The 17,986-nt window shown below is 42.4% G+C and overlaps 3 protein-coding genes across 3 annotated transcripts; 1 reads left to right on the forward strand and 2 right to left on the reverse strand.

The window, feature by feature from the left end:
* Window positions 1-635: 635 nt before the first annotated feature.
* On the reverse strand, window positions 636-10,540 carry CSUI_007795 (glutamic acid-rich protein; the record flags this gene model as incomplete). The annotated part of the gene is made up of 3 exons (XM_068067938.1): window positions 7,265-10,540; window positions 4,455-6,152; window positions 636-3,282 (listed from the first exon to the last, which is right to left on the reverse strand). Coding segments are annotated over exons 1-3 (6,432 nt in total), but the record flags the coding sequence as incomplete, so codon positions are not given.
* Window positions 10,437-15,589, forward strand: CSUI_007796 (uncharacterized protein). The gene has a single exon (XM_068067939.1). It carries the CDS (start codon window positions 11,021-11,023, stop codon window positions 14,915-14,917), a length of 3,897 nt encoding a protein of 1,298 aa, XP_067920088.1. The 5' UTR covers window positions 10,437-11,020; the 3' UTR covers window positions 14,918-15,589.
* A 1,667-nt stretch (window positions 15,590-17,256) lies between these two features.
* CSUI_007797 (uncharacterized protein) lies at window positions 17,257-17,976 on the reverse strand. Its single transcript, XM_068067940.1, has one exon. The coding sequence runs from the start codon at window positions 17,840-17,842 to the stop codon at window positions 17,708-17,710; it is 135 nt and encodes a 44-aa protein (XP_067920089.1). The 5' UTR covers window positions 17,843-17,976; the 3' UTR covers window positions 17,257-17,707.
* Window positions 17,977-17,986: the final 10 nt, after the last annotated feature.

The following is a 17,986-nucleotide window of genomic DNA, read 5'->3' on the forward strand; positions in this document are numbered from 1 at the left end:
GAAAGAGAAAGAGTGAGAAAGAATGAGAAAGAGATAGGAAGGAAGGAAAGAAAGGAAGAAACAGCGAGAAAGAAACAGGAAAGAAAGAAAGAGAAAAAGAACAAGAAGCAAATAGACCCAACGCATAGTCTCAATTCATAAGGGGTAGGACAACACCCACAACAGTCTCATCAGACATCTCCACGTCTCTCTCTTGTACTTGTTCATTTCCTTCTTCTTCTTCTTCTTCTACGTGAAAGAAGAGAGACAGTCTACCTAAGAGCAGTCACCAGACAGTCCAGGGCTATCAACGCCTCTGAAAGTCATCCATCTGGAGAAAGAACAACTCGACCTACCTGTCTTCAATCTACCTATCTATCGATCTGTCTTCAACCTACCTATCCTTGATCTATCCACCTATCAGTTTATCTTTCACCTGTCCATTCAGAATCGTAACTATCTCTACACGTATACACGATACAAGCAGACAGTCTACTTCTATGATAGAACGAGACGTGTCTCTGGAGTTCTATCTCTCTCCTGTCTCTGCCTTTCGGTTCTCCTTGCAGAAAAGGCCACCCCCCCACAATGGAAACAAGGGAGTATATACAAGTGCTCTCGTCTCTTCTCTTTCTCTTTCTTTCTTTCTTTCTCACTCTTTATTTCTTTCTTTCGTATCTCTTTCCTCGTGTCTGTATTATCGGAGAGAGGAAGAAGAAGAGAGGGATAGAAGATTGCAAGAAGAAGAAGAATGAGACGAATGGGCGGTGTTACCTGTGAGTTGAGAAGGTTGATCGTCTGTAGAGCAGTCTTGTCGGCTCCGATGATATCAAGAATTAGGTCTTCTGTATCTTCTCTTCTCTTTCTTATATCATCTAAAAACGAAGATGAAGAGATGGCATCTCCATTCTTCACTCTTTCCTCTTCTTCTCCTTCTTGATCTTGTCTCTCACTTGGTCTTTCTCTTTCGCTAATTCTCGCTGCAAGCTCATGACTTCTCTCCTTCTTCTTTTTCTTGTTCTCTCTCATAGAATCAGACACTCCCCCATTCCTCTGAAGGGTCCTCGATTCTTCTAAGTCATCTATCTCTTTCTCCTGTTCTTTTCTTTCTCGATCTATCCTTCTGAAGAAAGAAGGGCTCCCTAAGTCTTCTCTATTGAGATGCCGACCACCACTACTTCTATACAGCGAGACTCCGGCGTTGATCGCTGGGGTTTGAGAGAAGAAGAAACTCCTAAAGAAAGGAGACCTTCGGTCTTCTTCATAGAGAGATAATCTCTCTTCTTCATCTTCTTCATCTTCTTCAAGTCTTCTCTCCCATGTGTGAAACACAGAGAGAATTCGATCAAAGAGGAGAGAGATGGAGCCTTGAAGAATGAACAGAGAATCGCCAACATGGAGACACCGGAAGACATCCATTTTCTTCTTCTTTCTTCTTTTCTTTCTCTTCTTCTCTTGTTTTCTTCTTGTCGAAATCGCCACCCCCAGCGCCGTATCTCTTCTCTCGTTCACCTCGTAGACATCTCCTTCGCTGTCTGTACAGGAAGAAGAGACAGGAGATTTCGGCCTGCCTTCATCATGAGAGAAGAGAAGAGAAAGAAGAAGAAGAGAAGGAAGAATAAGACCTGATGTGAGAAGCCACGACAAACCTAAAGGCAGAAAATGGATTGGAGAAGATGAACTTCTTTTCTTCTCCGTCCCTCCCTCCTGATTCCAGAGAGAAGAAGAAGAATAGAGAGACATGAGAATACGCGAAGAAGGCGGCTCCTGTTTCTCTCTTGCAACTTTCATTATCTGAGGAGGAGGTCGATTCTTACTGATCTTTCTCTCTTCGAAGAGAGCTTCATTTCTCCTGGAATTCCTCGTCTTTTGTTGAGAAAAAGAAATACCACGGGGCCGACGCTCGGTCTTTGACGGTGTCGTTGGATAGAAGGAGAGAAGAAGATTTAACAAGTGTGATAGCAGGGCACTGTACAAATAGAAGTCTTCTTCTTCTTCTTTCACTTCTTCATCGATCATCCCTTCTTCTCCCTCTCCGACATCTCTGTCTTTATCGTTCTTCTTTTCATATCTCTTCCTCTTCTCTTTACTAGGGCGCTGTCGGAGAAACTGCTTCTCAGAATAGAAGAAGATACATCGACATAAAGAAGGAAGAAGATAAAGGAGAAGCTGATACAGCAGACTCTGGTGCTCTTCATGGAGAGGAGAGAAAGAAGAAGGGGAAGAAAGGTGTTTTGAAAGACTCTCTTCTTCTTTCCTTTCTCTTTTTTGTCCTTCATTACTAGAAACATACCTCGTATTGATCGAGGTCTTCTTGATCGTATCGTTTCCTACGCTTTGCACTTGCGTACTGAGAGAAGTCTGGAGGGGAGAAGAAGAAGAAGAGAGAGGAAGATGAGGATCCTGATTTCGAAGAGAGAAGAAGGGACATAAAGAAGGAAGAAGATAGGAGCAGGAGAAAAGAACCCGCAGATCTTCATTATCTATAAGACAGAGATATAAGAGTTGAAGAGCTCGAATAGCCTGGGATATTCTTATTCTTCTTTCGAACTGATCGTTCTTCAAATTCTGCTGTCTTTCTATTAAAGAGATCTGCACATCTCTCTCGTGTATCTTTTCATCTACATGATCACGAGGAGTCTTTATACCTTCCTTCGTGTCTCCTTCTTCTCTTTCATCTCTATCATGAGAGATAGATTCATCGGTGCCAAGAAGAAGAGGCGAAGCAGAAGAAGACGACGAGAGGTGGTTGAGTTGAAGTGCGGATGAGTAGATCATATCCAGGAGACCTGCTTGTTTTGCACGGTATAAAGAGACTTTCTCAGCTGTATGTACACTCCGCGTGACGAGCCACTGTAGAAGAGATGCTATGAAGACACCCGGGGGGAGAATCTGTAGAGCCGGCGGTTCGAGTTCAAAAAGATCTTCTTCTTCGTCTACCTCTCTGGATGATCTACGAGAATGTGAATGAGCTTGGATGTGTATCGATGCTGTAGGATGAGGTGTACGTACACTCGAGATATTCCCAGCATGACTACCATCGAGATAAGGAGAAGGAGATGAAAAGGAAGAAGAAGAAGCATGACGAAGAAGAAGGAGAGGTGGAAGAGAAGAAAAGAGATCAAACGAACCCAAGAAAACAGGGGAGGAAGAAGAAGAATTTGCTGGATGACTAGCTGAAAGAGAAGAAGGAGAAACAGATGAAGAAGAAGAAGATGAAGAAGACGACAGGCCGGCAGAATGCAGAGTCTCGAGAGTCCCAAGAAGTATGTGCGCCTGAACTTGGGGGAAGGACGTGATGATCTAAAACAAGCGAGAGAGAAAAAGCACACGCATGCAATTAGATCAAAGAAAGACAGAAAGACAGAAAGAAGGAAAGAAAGAAGGAAGGAATAGCAAATGGAATGAAGGAGACATCTCTGACTTCAAGGGGGGATTGTAGACTGTACTCCACAATACGGGGTGGTTCGAATGTCATCTCGCCGTCAGCTCCTTAAAATACCTAGGGATGGGATGGACTGAAGATGGATTAAAGATAGATAAAGAGATAGATAGCTAGATCAGGGACAGATGTATTGAAGTTAGACAGATAGATAGATCGATTGAAGATACATAGATAGATGCGAAAAAGAACGAGAAGACTCAAACACATGCGCCAGGTGTGAATGCATTAAGATGTACGTATATGAATAGGTATCTATATATATATACATGTATCTGTAGAGCGACTACTCCACATGTCGACAAATGTATTGAGAGCCTCCACGAACACGCCTACTGCAGAGAGATCAAAGGAGAGAGACATCCATCGACAAGGCCAAACAAAGATAGGACGCGATAGATATAGCGACAGAGAAATACATTCCTATATAAATACATTTTGATACATACACAGACACAGTGTCTGAAAGCTAAGCAGATGACGGCGTCTATCTCTCTCTCTCTTCTGTATAGATAGGACGTCAGAGAAGACACGCCAGGGCAATCGCTACCCACGTACCTCCCGCACTTCTCACCTCTCTCCAAACGGAGACACATAGAAATAGATACATTAAAGATAGATCAACGGTAGATAGATAGATAGGTCAAAGATAGATCAAAGATAGCTTTCTCTCTCTCGGTGTGTATACGTCCGCACAGAGATGCGTCTATGTCGAATCGCTAGTGATCTCTCTTTCTCAAAACATGTCTATATCTCTATGTATCTCTCTACATGTATGACGCCTCGCTGAAATATCTTCCTCATGGATGAACATACTCCTCACACCGGAGAAGAGGAAAGGCTACCGAAAGAAATAGAAAGAAGAGAAGAGAGGCAAAAGAAGATAAATGATGAATGCCTTAAAGAAACTCGTGTATGTGACAAGACCAAGAAGCACTTGTATGGATGATAGTCAGTCATAAGAAGCAGACAGAGAGAGATACCTATGACTAGTCACATTATCTTCACGGCTTTGATTTCTCTAGATTCTTACGGTGTCCAGAGTGATAAGAAGAAGAGAATGAAGAGACCCTGACAAGCCATCCTGTAGCGCTGTGTAGACTAAACAATACAGAGGAGGTGGGACAGCTCCTCCTCCACCGCTCCCAGCAGCAGGAGGAGAAGAAGGAGCCATGGCTTGTTCTCCCCTGCTTCCATCTTGTTCTCCCCCCCCTCCCCCCCCAGGAGGAGAAGACGAAGGAAGAAGAAGAGCAGACAGAACCAAATCCACGAAAGCGGCTTCTTCCTGATCACTCTTCTTTTCAGAAGAATGGGGAGGAGAAGAAGAAGAAGAAGAGAGAGATGTCGTTGAGACAATTACCGCAAGAAAAAGCTGAGACAGTTGAGTTAAAAGACGTAAAACACCGGGTAAAAGATAGGAAAAGAAGCCGAGAGAAAAGGGAGAAAATGAAGAGAGAGGAGGAGAAGAAGGAAAGCCTTCAAGAGGCTCATTATGATGCTGAGGACCTCCAAGTGAAGGTGATAAAGGAGTAGTCGTTTTCATAGACAAGTTTCCATCGATTTCTTCCTGCGCCATAGGATCTGAAGAAGAAGAGAATAGACCATTCTTCTGACTTAAACAGGGAGACGAAGAGAGAGAAGAAGAGGAAGAAAGAAGAGAGGCGTTCGTTGAGGTGTTCTGATAGAAGAAGAAAGCAAGAGTATTGGAGATCTTGGCGATCTGCTGTGAAAAGAGATCGAGTGCGCCATGCTGTAGAAAGACGAGTTGATTAGAACGAACTTCATTGGCTAGACCTTCGCGTTTTTCTTTCTTTTTCATCTCTTCTTCTCCTTCTTGTGCTCCCCTTCCTCTTCCTCTCCGCCTTCGTTTCTCCGACGGTGAGAGCGCGGGACTGAGGCGCGAGAAACAAGCAGAGACAGGTGTACGGATCTTACGAGAAGAAGGCGAGGAAGAACGACGAGGTAATGAAGAAGAGACAGGAAAGAAGTGTCTGAAAATAGCGAAGACAAGAGAAAGAGAGATATCTAAAGGTGTTGAAGAAGTCAGAGAAGAAGAAAGATCAGAAAGAATCTCTTGATCTTGAGAAGCATCCACCCCATGTGGTGTATGTACACCTGATGTTACGCCACTCGAGAAAAGATGACTTGAAAACTTCTCGTCTTCTCCCTCTCTTCCTCTATTTCTCCCTGGTACGTGTCTGTCTTCTTCTTTTTCCTTTCCTCCTTCTCTTTCTCTCTTTCTCTTCTTTTCTTCTTCTCTTCCATCGACGGGCAAATCTCCTTGCAACATATCAAAGAAAACACGATGAAACTTCACACCCCTAGAAAACGAGGAGGGGGGAGATTCGCATTTTTCCTCGATCAAGAATCTCCTTTCCATCTTTCGAGAGAATCTGCCTATCTCTTTCAACTGCTGATCTTTGGCTTTGAGAAGAATTTCTAAAAGAAGAAGAAACGGCTGAAGAAGATTCGCTTCCCTTACATACTTTCTCACAGGTGAACTCTTTGTTAAGCTGTACATACACCTCAGAATCGATCGAACTCTTGAACTCTTCAAAAGCATCTGAAGCGTCGAGACAGAGGGAGGAGAGACACCTGAGGACTGGGAAGCAGCTTTAACGTGATAACGATGAAGATGAGAAGAGGAGGAAGAAGAAGAAGCCTGGCTAGGAGCGTAGAAATTGAGAGATAACTCACTCGAAAGTAAAGATAGCAAAGCCTCTATAGCTCCCTAAAAAGAACGAAGAAGAAGAAAAAGAAGAAGGAGAGATCTCAATCAAAGGGAAACACATACATCATTCAAAAAAGGTGCACAAGTCCCTAAAATGTCACACCGTCAAGACATAGAGAGCTAGCCAGCTAGCTAGAAACCTAGCTAGCTCCCCAGACATATGTAGACAGGAGATACATATGTACGGATAAACATACACGTAGACCTGAAATGGTGTCTACATAGATATATAGATACTTCCAATACAGACATTTAGAGGAGTGCAGATTCCCAAAGGCGAGAGAAAGAGAGAGAGAGAGAACTCGCAAATCATCCCTCATCACCTCCATCGACGTCGTATCCGTCCACGCATGTCTTCGACGTCTAGTGTTAACAAGACTCCTACAGAAACGACTAAATAGAGATAGCTGACCCATAGCAACAAGACGAAGAAGAGGAGAGTCGACACCTCTATGATGACAGGAGTTGTTGCGATGAGTAGAGAACTCCAAATCCATAGAGATAGATACAACGAACACACACATATATACCTACCAGACATAGACGTATACATAGACTTACAGATGTACCTTCTCCAAGTAGTAGCTATAGTATACATGTACAAATCCCTTACATGAAGGCGCGTCAGTCTAGGAATGTATCTAGGTACGTGCGTGGATGGGCTGTAAGTAGAGGGAAGAAGATATCCATAGAAATAAAAGAATGGCTGGAGAAAAACTCATCGCCCCCCCATCTCTCTCTACAGGTATATGTCTACATCTCTATATGAAGGAGTACTTATATGTATCCACATATACACCTATAGGATAGAAAGTCACAGAGAAGATCAGACACGTGAAGATCATACCCTATTACATACAAACATACCGATCTACCATCGATCTCTCTATCTTTTCTCCATCTATCTCTCTACGTATCTTTGATCTATTTTATGTACCATATCTATCTCTATCTGTATACACACTGTATTAAGTTGTTTCTCCCGTGTTCTGTCTGTCTTTCCATCCAGACCTGACTGGTGTACGGCGAAGAGAAGAAAAGAGGAGAGAGAGAGACGAGACGTCTCGTCTCTCTCTCTCTCTCCTCTTTTCTTCCCCCTCCTTGGGATTTACCTGGAAAGTGATAATAGTCTGAAGATCTGGGTTGCGTGTGGAGAGAATTCTCAAGACTTCTAGAGCTTCATATCGGACAAAGTCGGCTTTAATTTCTTCATCGTTATCTTCTTGAAGAGACGTCGTAAGTCGATTGATACACATGGGCCGATTGAGAAACGAAGTCTCGATACACTGGCACATTAGACGTCCTTTCTTCTTCACTCCAATGGCTCTCTCTATCTTCAACTTTTCTTCTTTCTCTCTTACAAAGAGATCCTGATCTCGTCTTGAAATAGAAGAGGAAGGAGGGGTATGGAAGGAAGAAGGAGAGAGAGAAGTCGAAGAAGGAGCTGTGGAGAAGTTGAGAAGAAGAGATTTGGAGATCCAGGTTGATTCGTGAAGAAGGAGATGTCTTAAGTTTCGTTGCTTTCGGTAGAAAGAAATTCTCGAGTTCGCGATGTCGTGAAGAATATCAGATGATGTATAAAGTTTCTGAAGTATAAGTAGAGCAGCATGCTGTATATACACCTCAGGGAGAAGAAGAAGAGAAACAATCAAATCACCATTAATGGTATAAGACATCACACTCTCCAAGAGGTGTACATACACCCCAGATAACAACATGGTTTCATCCTCTTCACTTATCAAGTCTTTCGTTCTTCGTCTTTCCAGTTCTTCTTCTATTCCTTCTATCACATTTCTTCTTCTTCTTTCGCTTTCTCCCTTGTCCCAGCATCGACTCCGATGCGGGTCAACTTCCTTCTCTCGAGCGATGAAGAACGAACGCCGATTCAAGGGAAGAAGATCTTCAACATTAAAGAAACTATCTCCTTCTTCATCCTCCTCAAGCAAACTCTCTTCTTCTTCCTCGTCATCTTCTTCATTTTCTCCGTATCCTTGTTCATCCCCGTCTTCAGGTGTACATACACCGCAACTATCAGGCTTCAGGATGAGAGAAGCATTTCTTCTTTCTTCTATATCTTTATAAAGAGTAGGAATCATGATCGTCAAGAGAATCTCGAGAACTTCCAAAGCATCTTGAACGATTCCGCCTATTCTTTCTTTCTTCTTTTCATCTACAAGAGAGAAAGAAGAGGAAGTAGCAGGATGATGGTGAGGATCACCGTCTTGAAGAAAGCTTTTCTGGAGATGTAGAGAGGCGCAGATGACTCCGAGACCATACGGATGATTTGCTAAAGCTTGGCAGACCCCTCCTTTCTCCCGTTGTCTCTTTCTTTCTTCTTCTTTTTCTTGTTCTTCTCTTTCTCTTTGCTTTCTTCTTCTTTCCAGCTCTGCTTCTTTTGCGTGATCTCGACTTTCGTACGGTGTATCTACACCCCCATTCCTTGAGGAAGCGTGAAGCGACGAGGAAAAAGAAGAAGAGGAAAGAGCAAGGTTGGTCTTCTTGCTCTTGGGATCCTCTTTCTGTTGCTGAAGAGCATATTCCTTTCTCTTTAAGGCATCTGCAGCCTTCTGTTGTCGACAAAGAAGAAGAATCTGATGCAGGATCTGATGGAACTTCTCTAATTGATCTACAGGTAAGGGGGAGACCAGACGCGTCGACTGTCTATACACCTCAACATCGAACTTCTCCTTCACGTCTCTCTTCTTCTTCTCTATCTCTTCTTGTTCCTCTTTCTGTTTTCTTCTTTCCTTACTCTTCTCATCTTCAGACTTCACTCGCTCTCCTTCTCTCTTTCCATCTTTCTTGTCTCTTCTTTCTTCTTCTTCTTCATCTTCTTTCTCTTTTTCTTTCTCTTCATCCCTACCAAGATCATCTCTGTCTGTATAGCCGTCAGCTTGATTCTTCACGGAACGTGACGTGCTCTTCTTCTCGAAAGAAGAAGAAGCAAAGTCTCCGTTACAACAAGAAGAGGCTGAGCCTGAAGAAGAAGAAGAGCAGGCTAAGCTAGGTGACGAAGATAAAGAAGAGAGAGAAAGAGACAGATCAAGAGGAATAGAAGGAGGAAGAGAGCGATTCTCAAAGAAATGTAGGGCAGTCGCACGTGCTCGTGTAAGGAGTGTGTCAATCTCTAAAGCGGAATCGATCAAAGATAAATGGTCTCGAACTTTCTTCTTCAAGAAAGATGAAAAGACGGATGCCATCTCTCTTCTCCAGTATCTAGCGATCGATCGGTCTATCTCTCTCCCTCGCGCGCGCGTCTACCCCTTTTTTCTCCTGTCTATCTATCTATCTATCAATCTCTCTTTCTTTCCTTTCTCAGCCCTCATGGAGATGAACCTAGATCATCCATCTCTCTCCAGACATAGCTATTATACATCTTCTTCTTCTTCCCTTGTGTCGTTTCAGTGCAAGAATCACAGAGATCTGTCTGAAGAGAGGAGGAGAAATCGATCTTCTCCTTCTCTCTTTTTCTCATTCTCTCTTGCTACTTCTTAGTCTTCCTCTGGTGTTTCGACAAGCAGAAAGAGGGATATGCAAGCTCAAATCTCGTCTACAGTAGTAGATAAGCACTTATATGACAACATAGACACTTCATGAAAGACCACCTATGACCCACCTATCTTTCTTTCTTTAGTCTATCGCTAGGTTGTCCGATCTATCTATCTATTTATCTATTTATGTTTGATCTATCCATGTATCTATCGATCGGGCGATCCATGTGTATTATCTAGAGAGATGTGAGAGCTGTCTATACAATACGTCCACATTCACTTTTCTCTCTCTTTGTCTCTTTCTCCTAGGTATGAAAGATATGCCAGTGAAGTCTGAGAGAGAAACGAAGGAAGAGAAAAAAGAAGAGGAAAACGATAGATTAGATAGAGACTGAGCCTCCTATGACTTAAAGTGAAAGAAACACAAAAAAGGAGAAAAGACAGAGAAGGAAAAAGAGAAAGGAAGGTCGGAGAAAGAAAGGATAAAGGACGGCTTAACCATTCAGGGTAAGTTCTGCATGAGAGAAAGAAGAAGGAAGGAAGCAATGTGAGAAGAAAGAAGGAAACATAGAGATGGTAGCTCACGTGAAACACACAGAGGGGAATACGAAAGAAAAAAAGAGAGGAGAGTTTTGATTCTTTACATCAAGCAAACAGAAGAAGAAGAAGAGAAGAGAGAGAAAGACCGAGAGAGAATAGGAAGAAGGGCTCCCTGAGCTTTAAGTCGAATCGAGTCCACTAAAGAAAGCAAGGAACAAGGAAAGAAAGACCAAACAAGGCTTGAATCTTCAACTCCCTTCAGACGTAGACAGCTCGACCCTAGCATGGCAATAAAGAAGAATCTTTCTCCTCTTCAGAGAAAAGAAAGAAAAGGAAGAAAAGGAAAGTAAAAGTTCTACTAAAAGGATTAGAGAAAGGAAGAAGAAGAAGCAAGTTTACAAGGAGAAAGCTTCTTTTCTACAGAACGCGATGAAAGTCATTCACTGCATGCAATCGACAAGGAGAAAAGATACGCAGAAGAGCCAAGTCTTCTCGGGAAAAGAGGGAAAAGAGAGAGAAAGAATACAGCTTTCTCTCGATTCTATGCCTATCTAAAGAAGGCGAAGGAAAGAGAAGAAGGACAGAAAGAATTCGAGAGAAGCAGAAGAGGAGGATAGATTCTCTCTTTCTTCTTCCCCAACTACTCGAAGGGAACTTCACACACCTCACATGGATAACGAGAAGCACCGTTTTTCTTCTCTCTTTTTTTCTTTCACTTCATCTGTCCTTCTCTCTATCTTTCTTCGTGTCTCTGTGCAAATAGGAGAAGAAAGAAGGCCTCCGTGTGTTTGGCTAGAGAAAGGGAGAGAGACATGACAGAAGATCGATCTAATCAAGATGAGGAAAAAAGACAAGAAAAAGAATCTCAACTCTTCTCTTCTTTCTTCTTCTCTTCCTTCTTCTTCTTTCTCTTCTTTTCCCGTGTCTTCTTCACGTGCCAAGAGATCGGCATCTTCTTCCACTTTCTTCTTTTTGTCACGTCGCCGAGAACGTTTGAACTCTCTGTCAAATAAACTCTATCTCTTCACTCTCCTACGAAGAAAGAAAAGACGAAGAGGAGAAGAAGAAGAAGAGAGAAAGAAAAGAAAGAGAGGGAGACCAGACAATCATATCTGCCTCTCTTCTTCTCTTTCCTCTTCTTCCTTGTTCTTTTCACCGTCTTCTTCCTTCTCTTCATCTTTTTCTTCTTCTCCCTCTCCTTCTGTTAACAAGTTTCCCACACAGAGAAAGAAGCCGAGAATTGCCTCCTCTTCTTCCTCACTTTCTCTGTCTCCTTCTCTTCTTCCTTCAGAGTGCAAGTCTATGAAGGTAGAGAGATCTGTTCAATCTCCCCTACCATCTGACGAAGACGAAGACACGGTAAAGCCCGAAAAGGGACAGCATGCAGATCTAGAGACGATTCAGCCTGTACAAGACGACGACGAGAAGGAGGAGGAGGAGAGAAAGAAGAGTGAAGATGAGACAAGGAAGGTGATAGAGAGAGGAGAAGAAGAAAAGAAAAAGAAAAGGAAAAAGAAAAAGAAAAAGAAGACTAAGAAGGAAGAAGAGGACCACCGAGAGATGCATGGCATCCCCCCAAGAGAAAGAAGAGGAGAAGAAAAAGAAGATAGAGAACAAGAAATCTCATTCTCTTCTTCTTCTCTCTCTTGTGGAGATGGAGAGCTCAAGACCGTCGAGTACTGTCGCATTCCCACGTATGCATCCAAGAGCATTTCTTTTCATAACCTGAGAAGTCTCTACATGCAAGAAAAAGCTTCTCTCTCTTTCTTCCGTTCTTTCTTCGAAGAGGAAAAAGAGGAAGAAGAAGAAGAAGAAGAAGAAGAAGAGAGAGAAGAGCGTTCTCTGTGTGATAGTCTCGATGGATTTCTTCTTCAGCATGGTAGTGACAAGAGTGTTAGGAGGAGGAGAAAGAATGGAAAGGGAGATGGGAATGATCGTGAGACAAGAGAAGAAGAAGAAGAAGAAGAGAGAGAGGAGAAGAGAAGGAAGAAGTTATATGAGATGAGAAAGAAGAAGTTTTATATAGAAAGAATGAAGAGATTCTTTCTATGGAGATACAGACATCATGAGCTCTTTCGCTTCCTACGTCAGTGCTGTCTAGTTCAGAACTATCAAGGAAGAAACAGCTCTTCTTCTCTCTCATCTTCTTCGTCTTCCTCTCCCTCTTCTTCTTCACTCTCTTGTTGCGCTGTAAAGACTTTGAGAAGGCTGAAGGATGGAGATTGCGAGGAAGGTCAGGAGAGTGATAAAGAGAAAGAGAAATGTCGAGAGAGAGAAGAAGAAGAAGAAGAGAGAAGAAGGAGAAGAGATTTGTATGAAGAAATCTTATTCTCTAATATATGCTTAGCCGCTCAGTCTGGAGATACATGCGAAGTAGCTGTCTGTGTATCGACGCTGCTGAAGCTTCTTCAAGAGAACTCCTCTCTCTTCAAGAATAGAAATCTCGCCAAGGTCAAAAGAAAAAGAAAGACCAGAGAAGGAGAGGAAGAAGACGAAGGAGAGAAACAGGAAGAAGAAGAAGAAACGGAAGATGAAGAAGCGTTGAGAAGGGATAAAATTCAAGACAAAGAAGAGAAGGAAGAGGGAGAAGAAGAAGAAGAGAGAGAACAAGGAAAAGATGAAGAGGGAAGAGAAGAAGAGGAGAGATCGACAATGGAAAAGGTTGATAGTTTCTATGATAGGAAAAATCATGAAGAAGAAGAAGAAAAGGCATATGTCCTAAGATTTCTTGAGAAGGTTCATTCTCTCCGACTCTTTCTTCTCTACGGACGTTTTGTCTGTATCATCTCCGCCATCCCTCACTCTTCTCCCTCTTCTTCTTCTTCTGTAGTGAAGTTTATCCCTTGTGTTTTGGAATGTCTGAAGGCTCTTCAATCTATTCGAGATAACCTCCCGTCTCTCTCATCTCCTACAGCAGATACAACTACGCTGAAGAAAGAAGAAAAAGAAGAAGATAAAAAGAAAGGCAAACAAGAAGAGAAGAAAGAGAAAGAAGAAGAAGAAGGAGATAGGAAAGAGAATGAAGAAGAAGGAGCCAAAGAGAAGGAGAATCATCTTTTCATTAACTCTCTCTCTTCTTCTTCTCTCTCTACTTCGTCTTCTTCTCTCTCTTCTTCTCCTTCTTCTTTCTTATCTTCCTCTGCATCGTCTTCTCGTCTCGATTTCAATAGAGAGACACAAAAGGTAGACCCAAGAGAAGAAGAAGAAGAGTGTGAAAGAGAGAAGAAGAGAGAAAGAGAAAGAGAAAAGAAGGAGAAGATGGATGACGATGTATTTTTGTTGTTTGGAGATGAGGTGAAGTTTGCTAAAGAAGTCGGAAGGATTCTCCGTGAAGGAAATTACGCTCGCTTCTTGAAGATTTTCTCTCTTCTTGAAAAGCATCTTCTTCTTCAAGCCGAGGGCTCTACTTCTTCTCAACCTACGAAGGAGGAGACGAAGAGAGAAGACGAAGAGGAAAGAGAGAAGAAGAAAGAGGAAGAAAAGAGGAGAAAAGAAGATAAAGAGAGAAGAGAAGAAAAGGAAGAAGAGCAAGAGAAACAAGGACAGGACAAGGATCAAGAAGAAGAAGAAGCCGCACAAAAAAGAAAGAAAGACAACCCTTATCAAGAAGAAGATGAAGAACGACGAGAGAGAAGTTCAAAAGAAGAGAGTCCCGAGTGTTTCTTCTTGCTTTCTTCTTCTTCTTCATTCTTTCGGAGACCAACATTGTCTTTCTCTTCATCTCCATCTTCTTCTTCATTTTTCTATCTCTATTACTTTCTGACGGAGTGTCTGCTGGTCGATAAAGTGCGCGTTTCTTTGATTAACCTTATATCAGCGACAAGCCAGAAGTCAAGCAGCTCTTGCTCCACACGGGAGGATCTCCCGCAAGTCTCTTCTCCTCTCTTCAGTCTTTATCCTACGGGAATCCTCGATAGAGTTCAAGCCTTCGAAAAGCAAGAAGAAGAAAAGAACAAGAAAAAGATCAAAGAAGAAGAGGAAGAGGAAGAGGAAGAAGAAAGAGAGATGATAGACGGTAGCATAGACGATGAAGGAAAGAGAAGAAAGACGAAGAGCAACCCTTTGCTCGATGACCTCTCATCTCATACAGAAGCCTCTCTTCTCTCTTCTTCTTCGTCTTTGTGTACGCAAGGTGGAACACCTGGTGCGCCAAAACTTTCTGCTATTTTTGGAGCCTTTCTTTCTCTCTTTTCTTCTTCTCCTTCTCTCTTCAATCTTTTGCAGGTGGAGCAGTGGATAACCTCTATTAAATCGTGTATAGAAACGAAGAGAAAGCTTGTCAATCTAAGAAGAATCTCCGAGAAGGCAGATCAAGGGGAGAAAAAGAAGAAGCAGAAGTCTTCTCCTGGATATCTCCTAGCACCTACATTCTCTTCTTCTTCTTTTTCTCCTCTACTTATGAGGAACCTTCTTTCTTTCTGTAAGAAAGACAACTCTCTATCTCGACAAGAGACAGAGACAGAAGAAGAAGAAGAGGAGTCTTCAAAGAGATCCGTCCATCGAAACGTGTTTCTTTCTACAGAGATGCGCATGGATACGAAACAAGTAAAGAGCTCCGAGAACATAGAATGTAAGAAAGAGGAAGGAGAAGAAGAAAGAGAGACTCCTCCTCATGAACGTCGGTGTCTTCTTCCTTCTTCTCTTCTTCAAGAGAAGAAGACGTTAGATGAAATTCTCTCTCTCTCGTTTTCGAAAGATACAAGGGGGAAGAGAAGTAGAAAAAGTAAAGACTAAGATAAGATAAAAACCTCATGAGATAGGGTGGAGAGTCAAAAGAGAGACAAGGGTCTCGCACTGTTTTCTTCTCCTCATGAGAGAAGTGAAGAGATCTTTCTACGAATGAAAAGCATGTGAAGAAGATGAAAAGAAAGATAGAGGGAGAGAATAGGAATGAATGAAGGAGAGCTATGCCAATGTGATGACCCGGGTGTATCTATCATATGGACCTGGGGTGTACGTACACCTCAGACACAGGATTGATTCCATTCTTCCGCGGCGAGGCAGGCCACTACGTCTCACAAAGAATCAATTTCTTTCTTATCTTTCTTCCTCTTCATTTCATCCTCTATGTAACCATGCATTGTGCATGCATGTTCTACATATAAATGCATATAGATATCTACTTACACGTGTACACCTATATATCTATCTATCTATGCACATCCATGCATGTATGTACGTATAGCTAGATACGGCTATTGCGAGTCATGTGAGACGGAGAACATCGACATGAAGCATGATACAGGTTTCTCTCCTATGTGCTGTACATCTTGGAATCTTGTGTTTCCTCGACTTCTCTCTCTCTTCTCCTCCTTTGAAAGAGTTTAGCTAGCAGCTTTTTAAAAGCCTTTCTTCGATATCTATCTATCTATCTTCAATCTATCTATCTATCTATCTCTATGTCTGTCACTCCATATCTATCTCCATGTATTTTCACCTATCTATCTATCTCTCTATCTCCCTCTGGATAGCTGACGGAATGTCTTTTGATTCTTCTCTTTCTCTTGGGTCGCTTGTCCTTTGTCCTTCTCCCGCTAGACTCCGAGGTTGTGTGTCTAGCTAGCTGTCAATCGAACTTCTTTTCAAGAATAGTAATGAACGACAGAAAGAACACTGTTTCTTTGCTCCTCTTGTTTTCATTGGCGAAAGCAAGACCGAGCGGAGAGGAGCAAAGAGAAGAAGAAACAACGAGGAGGGGAGGAAAAGAAAGAGAAGGAAAAGAAAAGAGACAGAGAAGAGAAGTAGAGACATATGTATTCTCTCTATCTTCTTCTCTGCTGAGAGATGATGGAGGTGAAGATCTCTCTCTCTCCAGCTATCTTTCTTCTTCTAAGAAACCCCAGGAATGAAAAGAAATCTATCTCAAATGGAGTGACGCATCATCTCTTATGCTTTCATGTATCTATCTGTAGACAATAGATATATTCACATGCATAGAGAGAGATAGACTCTTTCCATCCAAGCTATGGACAACAAACCAAACAGGAGAAGTAACACTACACGGTAGGTACATACATCTACATACAGAGAGATAGAGAGAGAGAAGGAGGCTGTCTGTTTCTTATCTCTAGATAGCTAGACAGAGATGTACATGGGACAGACAGTCTGCCTTGAGTGAGAGAGGAAGGAATGAGAGATCTATGTCTTATCCGTTCTTTACGTTTTCTCCCTCTCCTCCTGCATTCATCTCTCTCTCTGTCTCTCTTTATTTTTACTTCTTCCACTTTACTTCAAGGGAAAGGAAGAACCATAAACCCTCATCATACAGCTATCTGCCTGTCTGCGCGCTGGATGCGTCCGCTCATGGCCGTCCTTATCGTCGTCGTCCACTTGTTATCGAGTACGATCGAGGAATGATAGCTGTCTTTCTTTCTCTCTCTCTCTCTCTGTGCCTCTTTCTTCACTCCTCCTTCTCTTCTCTTCGATCTCTTGAGGTGACGAATAGTTACGTCGATGCTCATGACAAGAGAAAGACAATCTAAACCTCTGACTGCGATACAAGGAAGATTGCTCGTCTCTTTCTCTCTACACCGTGTGTGTATTCCTCGAAAAGTTAGAACGAAGTAAGATGAGAGAAAGATAGTTTCTCAAGACCGGTTTGCTGCTGCAAGAGAAGAAAGACAGAGGGACTAGATGATCCTCTCTCCATCCTGAAGCCTTCTTCTTTCTTATCTCCCACTAGCAACCGTCTCTGAGGTAGTAGTTGCCTGTGGGGGTGGTGTATGTACACTCGACTCACTCCACTGTCGAAGAGGGAAGATACTACTGCTTTACTCCTTATACAAGGTCCAGGATCAATCCATCCATCGTACATTCGCAAACGCTCTAGAAAAGCTTTCTTCTTTCTGTCATTTGTTTCGCGTCCTTCTCTTTCTCCTTCTCTCGTAAAGGTGTTTTGACCAGTGAATACAACAATATCTTGAAGCGATTTGAGAAGGAAGGAAAGAAACAAAGAGATGCAAAGAAAAGAAAGAAGAAGATGGATGAAAAGCTTTAAAATGATCAAGAGACAAGTTAGATCCCGATCGTCATGGCACGATAAACCCACACATCCTCCGAGGCATCTCTTTCATAGCTCTTTCTTCTTCCTCTTATGGTGTAACCTCCGATCGTTCTTTTTCTTCTTCTTTCAAAGGAATGAAAGAAAAGAAGAGAGTAAAGAAAGGGACGTGAAACAGCAAGAAAAAAAGGAGAAAACCTGAAGCAAGAGATAGAATGGATTTCCTAACTACTCATTCACCCTCATGGGTGTATGTACACCTGACAATAGGAAAAAGAGTTAGAGGAGACACTCGTCAACAAGAGCATCATTCTGAGGAAGATCGTCTTTCTTCTTCTTTTTCTTCTCTTTCTTTTCGTCCTGTTGTTTATGATGTATCTCCCCCCTCCCCCTTTAAATTATTCTTCCACAGAGCTGCTGTCTCACATTTCGATCGCCAAGCAAATGTCCTCCAAACTTCATCTTCTCTTCTTTCCCTTTCGTTCCTTGCGATCTTATTGGTTTTCCCTTTCTTTCTTTATGAGTTAGAGCTTATCTGCCTTTTCTTTCTTCTCGTCTTCTTCATTCGTCGACCCCCCTTTCTTCCTATCTACCTCTAGACAGACAGGAATAGTCATAGTAGTAGGGGTAGCAGTAGTAGGGGTAGCAGTAGTAGTCATAGTGACTGGGCTTCACTCATCTTCTTCTCCTTCCTGTCTCACAAGATAGATTAAAGATACATACATCACTGACAAGCAAATAGCTAAATACATGAACGATAGAGACTTTCTTTCGCCTTTCTAGGATAAAGAGACCTATATACA

The sequence above is a fragment of the Cystoisospora suis genome (genome assembly GCF_002600585.1).
Source record: "Cystoisospora suis strain Wien I chromosome Unknown contig_4195, whole genome shotgun sequence".
Taxonomy (NCBI): Eukaryota; Apicomplexa; class Conoidasida; order Eucoccidiorida; family Sarcocystidae; genus Cystoisospora; species Cystoisospora suis.